The following is a 13,247-nucleotide window of genomic DNA, read 5'->3' on the forward strand; positions in this document are numbered from 1 at the left end:
ACTCCCCAAATTAAATAGACTCAAATGTGGTCTGCTTATAAATATTCATAGGGAAAAATGGGATCACATCACTTAGCACACTCCTAAGGGAACCCTCAATGCTAACGAACTCTTGCAGCACATGTTAGCAATAATGGGTTTCCTTATTCTACAAGACAAAAACAGGATCTCGGGCCAACATGGTGGCTCAAATAACCAGCCTCAGCAGTCTGCCTTGGAGATTCCAATTTCACTTGAATTCTTGCCACTTCCAGCTTGACTGATGGTTTCAACTCTTTTATTGAAACAGAGGGGTAGGGTTGTGCAATGCAGTGTGTGGTATTCAGCTGCATGTCTCCATTCCTACAAGTAAGTGTTGCTAAGCCATCTATTTCTGTGTTAAGGGTTCCTCCTTTAAGGGGTTCTGTTCTAGCAGATGCTTGGTAGGCCTTCCTGTTGCAGCCTGGTCCTCAGCTATTCTCTTTGCCCAGAGTCACACAAACATTAAAGTGCTGCTCACTCTGCCAGTGCTACTCTCATGCAGCTCTTTTCCTAAGTGCAAGTGTGTCTCAAGTCCACTAACATGAAGTTGAATATATTCAAAGACAAGCTTACACTGATTTGGGCCCTGTGGGTGATGTGCCCAAGTGCATTCATGACCAAGGATTCATTAATGCCGTGTGTGTACATCAAGCAAGAGCAGGATGGAACATGCTCCACTCCAGTTTGCTAGCAAATACAGTAATTTCACGACTATAAGGCGCACCCTTTTGACTAAAATTTTTCCCCCGAACCCGGAAGTGCGCCTTATAGTCCAGTGCGCCTTATATGATGTACAAAGTTGCGACATTTGCCACCCCGGAAGTGTGAGTCCTGAACTGTGGGGGCAGCTGGCAGTGCCGCAGCAGCCGGGAGCCCGTGGCACCGCCCCTGCCGGGTGGAGGCAGGCCTGGGCGCCCGTGGCACCACCCCTGTTGGGTCCAAGTGGGCCCGGGGGCCCATGGCTGCCGGGTGAAGGCGGACCCGGGGGCCCGTGCCACTGCCCCTGTCAGGTCCGGGCAGGCCCGGGGGCCCATGACTGCCGGGTTGAGGCGGGACCTCAGCCAGCAACAGCGTGGGGGGAGCTGGGGGCGGCTCCTTGCTGCAAAAGTGCGCCTTATAGTCCGATGTGCCTTATATGATCTACAAAGTTGCGAATTTTGCCGACTTCCGGGAGGTGCGCCTTATAGTCCGGTGTGCCTTATGGTCGTGAAATTACTGTACTTGTAGTTCATCCCTCCCCATGCACACTGTCAAAGCTTGGCAACACTGTAGGCAGAAAGCAAGGTAGACAGCAATAGGGCTGCCTGTGCCCACTTCCCCTCTCTTTGCATAGATATGTCAGCAATTTTTTGTCTGTTTTCACAAGGTTTCTGTACTGTTTAGTGGGCAGGATAGCACAGCTCCATTTGCTCACTCTTGCTGTCCTCACCTTGCTCACCTACTTGGTGGGAATTAGCTGCAGTCACACCGAGGGGACTTTGTGTTCAGCTGCTATTGGAGCAAAGGGTCAATGCTTGGGAACAGCGCAACTCCATATACCTCTTCATTCCCTGTGTGGGATTATGGGTGAGCTCAATATCACTGTAAGTTCTGTTATAACCAACACCAGTATTTGCTTGGAAAAACACATTGTTCAGACTGAAATTTTTCAGGATTCTCTGCTAGCTTGCTGATTAACTTTGGATAATTTAAGTAAAATCAGATAAAACATCTTTAAAACTGATGAAGACTGAAAAGAACATGAATGTACATACATAGAGGCATGCCTCCTGCACCTAGTCAGCCTTGTATAAAGCACAACAAGAAATGGAATTGAACAAGCTCCTTCCTTCCTGCCTGTCTGCCTGCAGGTAATACATAGGAAAGGCGTATCTTTTGGGAAGGCTGGGGAAAAGGTAGTGATCTTATTAACCCAGGAACTGCTTTAGCTATCTGTGCAAGTCCAAAATTCTCTCACACTCTCTCTGAAAAGTGTTAACAGAGAACTCTTTTAGTATTTAATTTCTTATAAGACCACCAGGAAGCTTGTTGAACAGTTCTGTCTGTTTTTAGCACCTGATATTTGAAGTTGTAAGCAGGGCATTGAGTTCAAAAAAACTTGAGTTATTTTCAAAGACTTAGCCAGTCTTACAATATGACAGTCATTGGTCCAAGAACTCTTTCATTAAAACAACCTGTCTTTCTCCCAATTAGGGTAAAATCCTGAACAGGAAAGGATGCTGTCCAATTTGCACTGAAAGTAAGTTTCTTTTTCACATTCTTTAAATTCTTTTTTATTCTTTCTGAAAAAATAAATATACAGAGGTATGCTTGCTTATTTGCCTTCTTTTTAGAGCAGCTAAAGGACAAGTGATTATTTTTAGCAGTGGATTTTGCCTCCTATAAATCTGTAATTTTAAAATAAAATGCTTGGGTATGTTGTTTTTATTTTATTTTTCAAAATTATGCTATTTTTGTCAAATCTGAGGTGCTGCACTTTGAAAGGTGTATTTGGTCTGTGAAATTTATAGGTGATAAAACAAGAAAACGAAGACATAACTTTTAGGACTTAGGCACCTTTTACACGTGTAACTAACAGTCCAGCTATGTGCATATTTAATAACACCTTTGCAGATGATTTGTGAGAGTTAAAAAAAGGTGTGCAGAAATGTGAGACACAGTCTGGGGCAGCAGTAGAAAGCAGAATAGAAAACTGTTCTTCTTGTTTATGATGTTTAGTTCAACATTTACATTCTTATCTATTTACTCCTCCCTTCAGAAATGATCATTAAATTGCAATATCACCCTCCTAGTCAGCAAAGGACTTACACAAATACTTATCTTTAAGCTTGTTCTATTTAACTCAACAAGGAGACCAGAAGTTAACAAGATACCATTACGTATTTCCTTCAGTACATGTTTAAATATTTTACCAAACTGCTAAGATGGACTTTGATGACCTTTAGGAAGGCTTTTGAAAGAAGACAGTGTTCCTGTTATTCTCTCTAAAATCAAATAGTGTTACTGTCCAACTTGGTCCTGGGTTCTCTTGAATTGCAAAAATCCCAAATGCTAAATGTCTGTTTTTTCACTCTGCGGCTCAATTATTTTGAAATGTGTATCTTGGGATAAAATAAATCTAGCTTGCAAATCTTCATTATCAAAATGATGGTAAATACAAGGGACAACCTCAGAAACACTTGAAATAATACTGAGGAGAAGAAGAAATGAAAGAGAATTCAACTGACTAACAGTTGATTTCATATAAACTCAATTTCAAGGCAGAAGAAATTTGCATAGACCTTTGCTCAGATATGACATACCATTAGTGTAATTAATTTATCCATCTCTGTCTTGCCTCTTTTTTTTAATGTTTAAGTCTCATTTAACCTTTCTTATGTGTTCTTCCTGTGTTCTTCTGTAACATGAGAGGGAAGGAAAAGACTGGGGCCAGCCATTCCCTCAAAGCACAGGAGAGTAAGGGGTTTGAAAGAAGGCAGTACAGTGACTCCTTCAAAAAGGCAGCCAGAGAGTGATGACTTGTGATAATTGTTTCATAGGAGAAGGAGGCAAAATGTTACAGTTCTTCAAAGTTGAAATAACTGATCTGGGAGCCAGATTACAGTAATTTCATGATTACAAGCCGCACCGTTTTGACTAAAATTTTGCTCCCACACCGGAAATGCGGCTTACACTCAGGGGCGGCTAATATGTGAATAATTTTCTGGCATTTCCAATCCCGGAAGTGAAAACCGAGGTGCCGAGTTGAGCACCTGGCAGTAAAACCTGGGACTGAGTGAATGTTACAAATTGGTTACTCTGTTGTGCCGCGGGTGGAGTCGGCTCTGTGCCGGCAGTGCGGGGCGGGGGAAGGCAGGGGAGCTCCCTCCTTCAGGCAGTGCAGCCCAGGGGGAAGGTGGGGGACCCCGTGCTGCCATCCCTGTGGCTCGGGGGGAGGCGGGGGACTCCCGTCCCCATGTGCCACTGCCACAGGAGCGGGGGGGCTCCTTCACCTCCTGCTGCCGCCGCCGTGGGTGCCAGTGGGCTCCATCCCCTCCTGCCGCCACCACCGTGGGTGCCAGCGGGCTCCATCCTCGCCTCCCGCCACCACTGCGGGTGCTGGCAGGCTCCGTGCCCACCTGCCACTGCGGCGCAGCACCGGGCCGGGCGAGCGAGCCCAGCGGCGGCGACGGCCGGCCCCGAGCGGCCCTGCCGAGTGGCAGTGCCGAGCTGGGCCACCTGGCCCTGTCAGCAGCCCCAAGCCCTCACCGCCCGAGCCAAGCCAGTAAACCCCACCATGCCGCGATTCTGTTACTATTTGGCAACTTTGTTGCACGCGGGTCCTCGCTGCGAACGACAAAGCGGCTTATAATTGGGTGCGGCTTGTGGATGGACAAAGAACGAAATGTTTGCTAACACCCAGAGATGCGGCTTATAGTCAGTGCGGCTTGTAATCATGAAATTACTGTACCTAAAATCTCAAAACTTCTTAATGATAATAGGGAATAATCATGACTACAAACATGTGAAGTTAAGGCCAAATCATTATTGCTTGTCCTCCTGCCATGTAGATCTGTAAAGAACCTGGATCCATCTTCCCAGGGACCTTTTTCTGTGTACTGGCAGCCTGCTATTAGATGTCCCCAAAGGATAAATAACCTTGTTCCCTTATAGGAAGTGATGAAGAGTCACCTACCTGCGTTGCACTGCCTGTGCTTGAGCCTAAAAGACTCATTGTCCTGTCTCACAGACCCATGCTCCACTGTTGCACATGAAACAGAGTTTGTTGGTTTGTTTTTTTTTTACAGTTGTCTCACTATGGACCCATTTAGTACTTGGAGAAGAGCTGATTCCAAACTTTTATGATTAACAAGGCATTCTTGGCTTTTACAGAGAATGTAATCAAGGAGCTTAATTACCCAGTGTCATACAGCAGTGGTAGCTACCACTAGCTGTTTTAACATTGGTATTTTCACATTTGCCATTTGCAAAGAATTAATTCCACCTTTGCAGCAGAAGTGCTGTAAATCTAATCACGATTATCATACGACAGTAATTAAAATTTTGTTAATTCAGCCATTTCTGATAAGATGTACACGCTGCCCCTTACCTCACCCACTTACTCATGTTGATCCTGATCCTGTCTTCACATACTAACACACCAAACATTTCTGGTACACCAGCAGATATTAATTTTCCAAGTAAAAACAACATAGGGAGGTACAAGAACATACTGTACACAGGAGAGCTTTGAGTGCAGTTTAAATGCAGCCAATTTCTATGAAGTGGGTCAAAACCAGTCAAGCTGTGAAAGGATACACTTTAAACTGAAAAAAAAATAAGAATCAAAGGATTATTTTCAAAGCAGTTTGTTGCAAAGAGAAAAAGTACCTTGTCTCCTAAAGGGCCAGAGAATCTCTTTTGTCTGCTATTGCTGAAGTTAAATATAGTTAGTTTTGGCATGTTGCTTTTTAAGCTACATGGCTGGTGTACAGTTATCACTAATTAAACACAGTGGTCATACCAGTGGAAAATTCAACAGTTTAGTTTATGCTGCTGTAAGAAATATAATGAAATGTGCTCTTTTGGGCTTGATTTAGAAAAATCACCACTGACGTCAATTCCATAAATTAGCAATGCTGTGTTAGACCAAGGTAATTTTCATATTAAAAGTATGAAAAAAACTAAACTTGAGATCATAAAACATTGACAGACTGCTCTCAACTTCAGACAAAGATAGGAACTTGCAGTGGAAGTAAAATCTTTTTTCTTGACATAGAAGAATTTATAGGCTTTGCTGAAATTACAGTACACAGGATAAAAACTTGTTACTAAAATCATGTAGATGTACTTTAATCATTATTAATAGTCCTAGCACGATCTTACACCTGTCATTGTGAGATTTTGTGGATGATGTTATTTCAAACTGGACTGCAGTCATCTAGGCTTACATGTACAGTACACATGACTAATCTTGCAGTAAAGGCTGCTTTTGGGACAGAAAGTTTTGTTCATCACAAATCATTCCACAGCTTTTTTTAATTGACAAAATGATCAACAGAGCTAAACCAAATTCAGACATTTGGACCCACCTTAGAAGTAAGAGGCTGGCACTTCCACTTGGTCCTGCATCCTTTTTATGTGTTTCTATAGAATTACTGAAAAAAGTGCTGACTTTAAAAGAATAGAAAAAAAAAAAAGAAAAAGAAATAAGGGGAGGTTATGCATTGTGGGTACCTGTGAGAGCAGGACGTGGGACTAAAGGACCACATATGTCCCTGTTTTTTCTGTTATTTCCTTTCCATGAAGAAATATAGCAACAAAAAGACTGCAATTGATTATTCATACTGGAATACTGTTCATTTTACCTTCCATTTCAGCTGTTATTGTCTCTGTATAAATATGTATTTGGAAAAATTGGAATAACTATTTTATTTATGAAATAGACCATAAAGACTCCTGTGGAATTTCTGACACCACACCTTGTAATGTGTATTTTATCAAACTGCACTATTCAGCAGTTATGAGGAAAGTCCTCTATGGCTATGAATTTTTTACAGAAAGCCTAATGAAATTCTATTATGCATGTTCTGTAGCTATTTTTTTGAAATTAATAATGTGCCCAGTTTGATTTAGGGTTTAATTCAGCATATGGGCTAATTACATTCAAAGTTTAATTTTATTTTTTAAAAGCTGAGATATTTTTGAATCATAGATTTGCAACCAGAACACCCTTCACTGGTAAACTTGTATTTTTTCTCTCCCTCTCCTTACTTAGAAAGTGTCCAAACCAATTTTAGTTATAATTTAAAGTATATTTTTCTTGGCCACAACAGAGCCCAACAGAGTGTGACCAGACATCTGGACATCTTGGACTTCAGTTGACTGCTCTGATATCCTGAAAAAACAAAAGTTATTACATGAACACCAGAGCTAACAGAGCCTGGTTTCCTATGGATTTGTGTCCCATTTCCTTTATATCCCAACAAATAATAAACCCAACTAGAGACAATATATCCTGTGGCTGGTGTGGAGCTATAAGCGTGCTAATTGCCCAGCCAATATGCTTGTGCTCTCAACTGGTCAGGATGTGTCTGTCTGGCCTCCACCATGCAGTATATATATTTTGTCTTTCTAAAAAGGCTACATACTGTCTGGGGGAATGGAGGTACTGGATGAAAGGCAGGAAGGTACTTTTTGGCAATCACTTAGTTTAATAAGTGGTTCTTACCTGTACTCAGCGTACTACTTACTAGAAATGACTGATTGTTCAGTCTTTTATCCCTCTGAATTGGCCAAACAGGTTGTGATTTTTTTTTCTTTATGAGAGCGTGTTGAAATTTAGGAAATGCTAATGTGTTCATGTGTTTTTTACATGCTGTTGCTTTTTTAGCTTCCTTTTTTTACAACTACATATGTTTTCAAAACACTACCTTTTCTAATTAAAGTCACCATTTCAGTTGGGAGCATGATTTGAAAATTCAAGGAAAACATGCCAACAACTCTATAGTATTCTCTTTTAGCACCTAAATACTATTATTAGTTTGCAAGTAAGCTGTAGAGCCTTAGGTGGGAGCTGAGCCAACTGCACTAATTGCTCATGTAGTCTAATATTTCAGTCTAATGTAGAAGTGTGAACTCTGTATTTAGTTGGTTAAAAAACAAATGTGAAAACTGCTAAACTCCCAAAAGCTTTTATGAATGCCAGAATGTCTGAATGTTGATTTGAGAGCAAAATGCTGGATTTCTGAAAGAGGTGCAGTGGTGTTTGCATCCAGCTCTCAATAATGTTTAATCAGAGTTGAGTGTCTAAGGTGTTTTGAAAATCACAGCCTCCTGAACATAGCTCTGGGGCCCTCTTTAGGAAAATCTGTGTTTTTTAAGGTTAGAGAGGGAATGGGGACATTTACATTCATGTGCATGTCTAGATGAGCAAAAGAACTCACTAAAGATCAGGAATGCCAAGTTCAAAATGAGGAAGAGGCAATGATTCTTCATTTCCTTTGCCCAAGGATGTTGTAGATGCTAAAAGCATTTTTGCGCTGGGAAAATTCACAGAACATATTTCTATCAAAGGTTACTAAATGAAAAGAAACCATGTCTGGCTCAGAAAGCCCCTAATCTGAAAGTAGTTGGAGGCTGCGGGAGTCTCAGCGGGAAATACTGCATTAGAATTGCCCTTTTCTAGCTCTACTTACACAGCTGACACACGGAATGTTGGCAGTAAGCTGGGAACAATTGACAGTAGTGAAAAAAGGGAAAGATCTACTACACCTGTGACCCCACACCTTGTTATTATAACCTAGCAAAATTCATATTCCAGGGCTGGGGAACATAACTTTGGTGATGCAGCAGCACCTCTTTGTCTGTTATGCCACAACAGAGAAGTCACACACAATTCTAACTAGAGATCAGTGCTTCCAATAGATTTCAGAAATTGCCAAGTAAAAAGACTGGTTTGTTTCAGAAGGGAAAAAGAAAAGAAAAAATAAAAAAAAAAAAAAAAAGAAGAGAAAGAAAAAGGAAAAAGAAAAATAAAAGAAAAAGAAACAAATTAAAAAAAATGTAATGTGATTGAAACTCTCCCAAAAGGAAATAAACAATGACTCAAAAGCTTAAAATGGCAGGAATTCTTTTCGTGTTGACAGTCTTCTGCAGTCTTGTTACACCCAGCATTTAAGGTTTATTTCTAGGCTAGCCAGTTTTTCTTACTGGCAATGCCTGAGTTATCATGCACACCCTCGCAGGGTGTGGATTTATTTTTAAACCCCATGATTTTAGCAAACCTTTCAAGAATATTTTACACAGTGATACCAGAGAATCAATTATTCAAACTGTTTTTAGGTGGATTTTCCCTCCTCCATTTCCTCGGTTATTAAAGAAAACAGCAAAATTTGGACCAGACCTTCAGCTATCCAGTCCAAAATACATTTTTAACTGCATGGCATCAAAATGACATATGATGTGACATGATGTAACATAACATAATATTGCTCTGCATAACACATTAGAAATTAAAAACAAATATTTCCTTTGGATCCCATTGATGCTATCGATTATACTTGCACATCTCTGTTTGTTCCTGTCACATTGTGTCTCTTAGTCACTTGCTTAGGTGAAGAATTAGCCTCCTCCTCACAATAGGTTGGTTAAAAACGTGTAACATGTCCACATTCTTGTCTTTTAGAAACAGAGAGAAAAATCAGATCTTTCCTCTAGAATCTTCACTGATGTTTGGCTGATTTTTTTTTTTAATTTTTTAAATTTTTTTTTTTTGTTGGCAATTTCCTTGTTTTCATAAAAGTTCTCATTAAATTTAAGGAAAAATTAAAGCTGGAATAGCTGAAGTACTATCTGAGCTGCTAGTAACATGTATCTTAATACTCGTCATGCAGATACTTAGATGTATACATAAAGAAATCAGAAACATGTTGGTATGATTTATTAATGGGTCAAATCAGATTGTCTCCATACAAAATATAGAGATAATTTATCCAATTCATAAAAATGATGTTGTTAATTAAAAGCCATATGGTTCCTTCCAATTTATGGAGAATCAATCAATATTTTAATGAACTTTGAAAAGCAGTTATTGACATCCTCTTTGGTATCAGTGAGGAAAAGAAAACTCACAGAAGCGCACTTTTAAAAATGCACTCTCTTGCCTAAAATGTCTTGGTTTTCAGAGTCTACTTAAAGTCTGTTGGGCTTGTTTTTTGGAGATGTTGATCAAATATGGATAATTTTATTTCTGATGGAGTTGTCAACATGATGTCCTTGAGAAATTGAAACTTTTGGTCCCTAGTTGCCAGACACAGTAAAGAGGAGTAATAATGGTACCAAGATGAGTTACTGGCTTAGCTAAAGAAGCATGCATGTGGTAGGTACCAGCTCTGTGATGACTGTGCACCATGTGGCAAATGGAAAGGGCAATATGAGATTACAGTAATTTCATGAATACAAGCCGCAGCAATTTGACAAAAATTTTGGTGGAAACCCGGAAGTGCGGCTATTACTCGGGGGTGGCTAATATGTGAATAATCTTCTGACATTTACAACCCCAGATGTGCCAGCCAGGGCGCTGAGCCAAGCACCTGCCAGTAAAAGCCGGCATTTCGCGATTGTTACAAAGTGTTACTCTGTTGCCCTGGCTCCCTGCAGGCAGCACGGGGGGCGGGGAGATAGGCAGGAGAGCTCTCTTCTTCCGTCCTCTGCCGCAGCCTGGGGGAGAGACGGGGGGGCCCCGTGCCGCCATTGCCGCGGCCTGGGGAGCCGGCGGGGGCCCCGCGCCGCCATTGCCGCGGCTCGGGGAGGAGGGGGGGAGCCCGCACTGCCATTACCGTGGCTCGGGGAGGAGGGGGGGGGGGCTCTGCCCCCGCCCTCCGCCGCCGTGGCGGGAGCAGGGGGTGCTCTGTGCCTGGCCGTTGCCACGGCATGAGCGGGGTGCGCTCTCCGTGCCCGGCTGGCGCTGTGATGTGAGCGGGGCACGCTCTCCGTGCCTGGCCAGCGCCGCGGCGGGAGCGGGGCATGCTCTCCGTGCCCGGCCGGCGCCGCGGCGGGAGCGGAGCCGGGGCGAGTAAACCCAGAGGTGGCGGCCAGCCCCGAGCGGCAGCGCCGGGCTGGGCCACCTGGCCCCGTCAGCAGCCCCTAGCGGGCCGAGCCTGCACAGCCTTAGTTGAGCCAGTAAACCCCCCGTCATGCTGCGGTTCTGTTAGTATTTGGCAACTTTGTTGCACACGAGTCCTCGCTGCGAATGACAGAGCTGCTTATATTCAGGTACGGCTTATTTATGGACAAAGAACGAAATATTTGCCAACACCCAGAGATGCGGCTTATACTCAGTGCGGCTTGTATTCGGGAATTTACTGTAGGCTTTAGGAAGACATTTCTTGCAATGGGGACACTGCAACATGTTGCCAGAGGTGGCAATGGCGTTGCTCTAACTACTGCTCTTTATGGGAAGGTTAGATAAACATCTGTCAGTAATAATATAGGTGCAGGTGATTCTTCCTTGCAGCTGGAGAAGAAAAAGGTAATGTCTCCTGGGACCTCCTTCAATTCCGTTTTCTGTGTCTCCATGTGGATTTCCTTTGGCACTCTTTACAACTAGAAAAACACCAGAAGGGTTGCAGTTACTTTAGCACAGCACCCTGCCTAGGCTGAAAAACTCTGTTGGGAAAGGTGTATTGTGTAGTTAGAACTGTATTCCCTTCCCCTTCTCCATAACATCTATGTCTCCTTCTTTTGAGTGGATTTGAATTTGGCTTTTTTAAAGCTGATTTTTCAGGCAAGATATTGTTAGTTAAACAGACATAATCTTTTAAAAGCAGCCTTAGCCAATGGGTATACAGCTGGCAAGAGCAGAGCATTGTGCATTTCTCTGCCTTGAGACTCATTCTTCCAGGAACAGCACCAATGTGGTTAGAACCTATTGTTATACCAGAAGGCTGAAAGGCAAATGTGTTTACTGCTGTCTTTGGTTGTGAGGCAATTCAATCAGTTGCTGGGTAGCTGCAGGGTAACTCAGCATCATTGCTATGAATATAGAAATGCTGTGTCATTGGGTTGTGACTTCTCTGACCCGCATATGACTTCAAACATCCATAAGAGATTTCCATCCATTTGTAATGACACAAATGATTGGTAGAGATACCATGCTCTTTGGCAGTCATTGCATCATGTTAGTCATCTACTATTGACTTTTAGTTGGTAGCATGATATCAATAACTATTACAAGTCAGTTGTGTATAAACAACATATATAATAGCTTGTAACACTGAATAAAGATCCTGGTTCTACAGGTATTTTGGGGAAAAATATGTAAACACACTTGGTTTATAAATGTACAATATTTATAAGTGTGTATATGTAAAATATGAACTGAACGAGCTCCTGCTAAAGTGATCGGATGGTTTTTAATTTCAGGGAGTCACTGGAATTTGAAAAAGTTCACAGGCATTGTAATAACCTAAACTGTACTTTTTAAGGGACAAAACTACAGGTTAGCCTTCCTATGATGCCCCAGGGATGAACTGGCCTTTGGTTACCAGCCACTTTGGGAAGGACTTCTAAAGCAGTGAAGATTTTGTTTTTCAAAGACATATTTAATCCCAATGGGTACCAGTGAAAATCTACTCTGTAGAGCAAATAGATTAGGTGAGAGTAGCACCTCTAAATTGTTATCGACTGCTTTTTTCCAACTTTGATTGATCCTGATATGGTCCTTTTGTTTCTCACTCACCTGCAGAGCCTGGAGTTTGCACTGTATTTGGAGATCCTCACTACAACACTTTTGATGGACGGACATTTAACTTTCAGGGAACATGTCAGTACGTTTTGACAAAAGACTGCTCCTCCTCTGCCTCGCCCTTTCAGGTGCTGGTAAAAAATGATGCCCGTCGGACCCGTTCTTTCTCTTGGACAAAGTCAGTGGACCTTGTGTTGGGCAGAAGTACAATCAGCCTCCAGCAGCACCTCACAGTGAAGTGGAATGGGACCCGAATTTCACTACCTTGTGAGACACCACAATTTCAGATCGATTTGGATGGTTATTTGCTGAAAGTGACAACCAAAGCTGGTAGGACAAGTATATGTGTGTGTCTATGTATGTGTTTGTGTGTGTGTCTTCCTTCTCTCTGAAGAAGTTCTGAAGTTCAACATGAACAGTAGTCAGTAAAAAAACATGATAGCAGCAATAATTATCATTATAACTTTTTAGAGACCAGTGAAACCCACAGTGCTTTCAAAATTCCTGCAGCCCATAAGCAGATAGAAATATCAGCTATGAGTTTGAAGTCTGCAGGATATTGCTAAGCTGTGTTTCATTCTGTGGCTGACAATTAGCTGTTTGAATAGACAAATGAGCTATGACTTTCACTTCCAGTAACTTAAAAGTGGCTTATGGAGAGTATAGTGGGTTGACCCTGGCTGGACATCAACCAAACATGCCCACCAAAGAAGCAATTACCATCATGGTTAAAAATAGGCTCAGTTTGGGGAAATGAAATTAATTTATGGCAAATAATACTAGGGTAGGATAATGAGAAATGAAGTAAAACCTTTAAAAAGCCTCCACACTCTAAATCCCCTTCTTCACAAGCTGAACTTTACTCTGGATTCTCTCCACCTCCTTCTGCCCGAAGTGGTGTAGCAGGAATTGGAAATGGGATTTGCAGTCAGTCCATCACATATTTTATCTACCAGTTCTTCCTCCTCAGGACGAGGACTCTTCACACTCATTCCTTGCT

The 13,247-nt window shown here is 42.1% G+C and overlaps 1 protein-coding gene across 5 annotated transcripts in view; it reads left to right on the plus strand.

The window, feature by feature from the left end:
- Nucleotides 1–13,247, plus strand: part of BMPER (BMP binding endothelial regulator) — a 165,918-nt gene that overhangs the window by 89,595 nt on the left and 63,076 nt on the right. For all 5 annotated transcript variants that reach the window (XM_033076524.1, XM_033076542.2, XM_033076516.2 and 2 more), the window contains 2 exons: nucleotides 2,215–2,260; nucleotides 12,248–12,577. In XM_033076524.1, coding sequence (XP_032932415.1) covers nucleotides 2,215–2,260; nucleotides 12,248–12,577 — 376 coding nt within the window. The remainder of the gene's footprint in view (nucleotides 1–2,214; nucleotides 2,261–12,247; nucleotides 12,578–13,247) is intronic.

The sequence above is a fragment of the Catharus ustulatus genome, chromosome 1 (assembly GCF_009819885.2).
Source record: "Catharus ustulatus isolate bCatUst1 chromosome 1, bCatUst1.pri.v2, whole genome shotgun sequence".
NCBI lineage: Eukaryota > Metazoa > Chordata > Aves > Passeriformes > Turdidae > Catharus > Catharus ustulatus.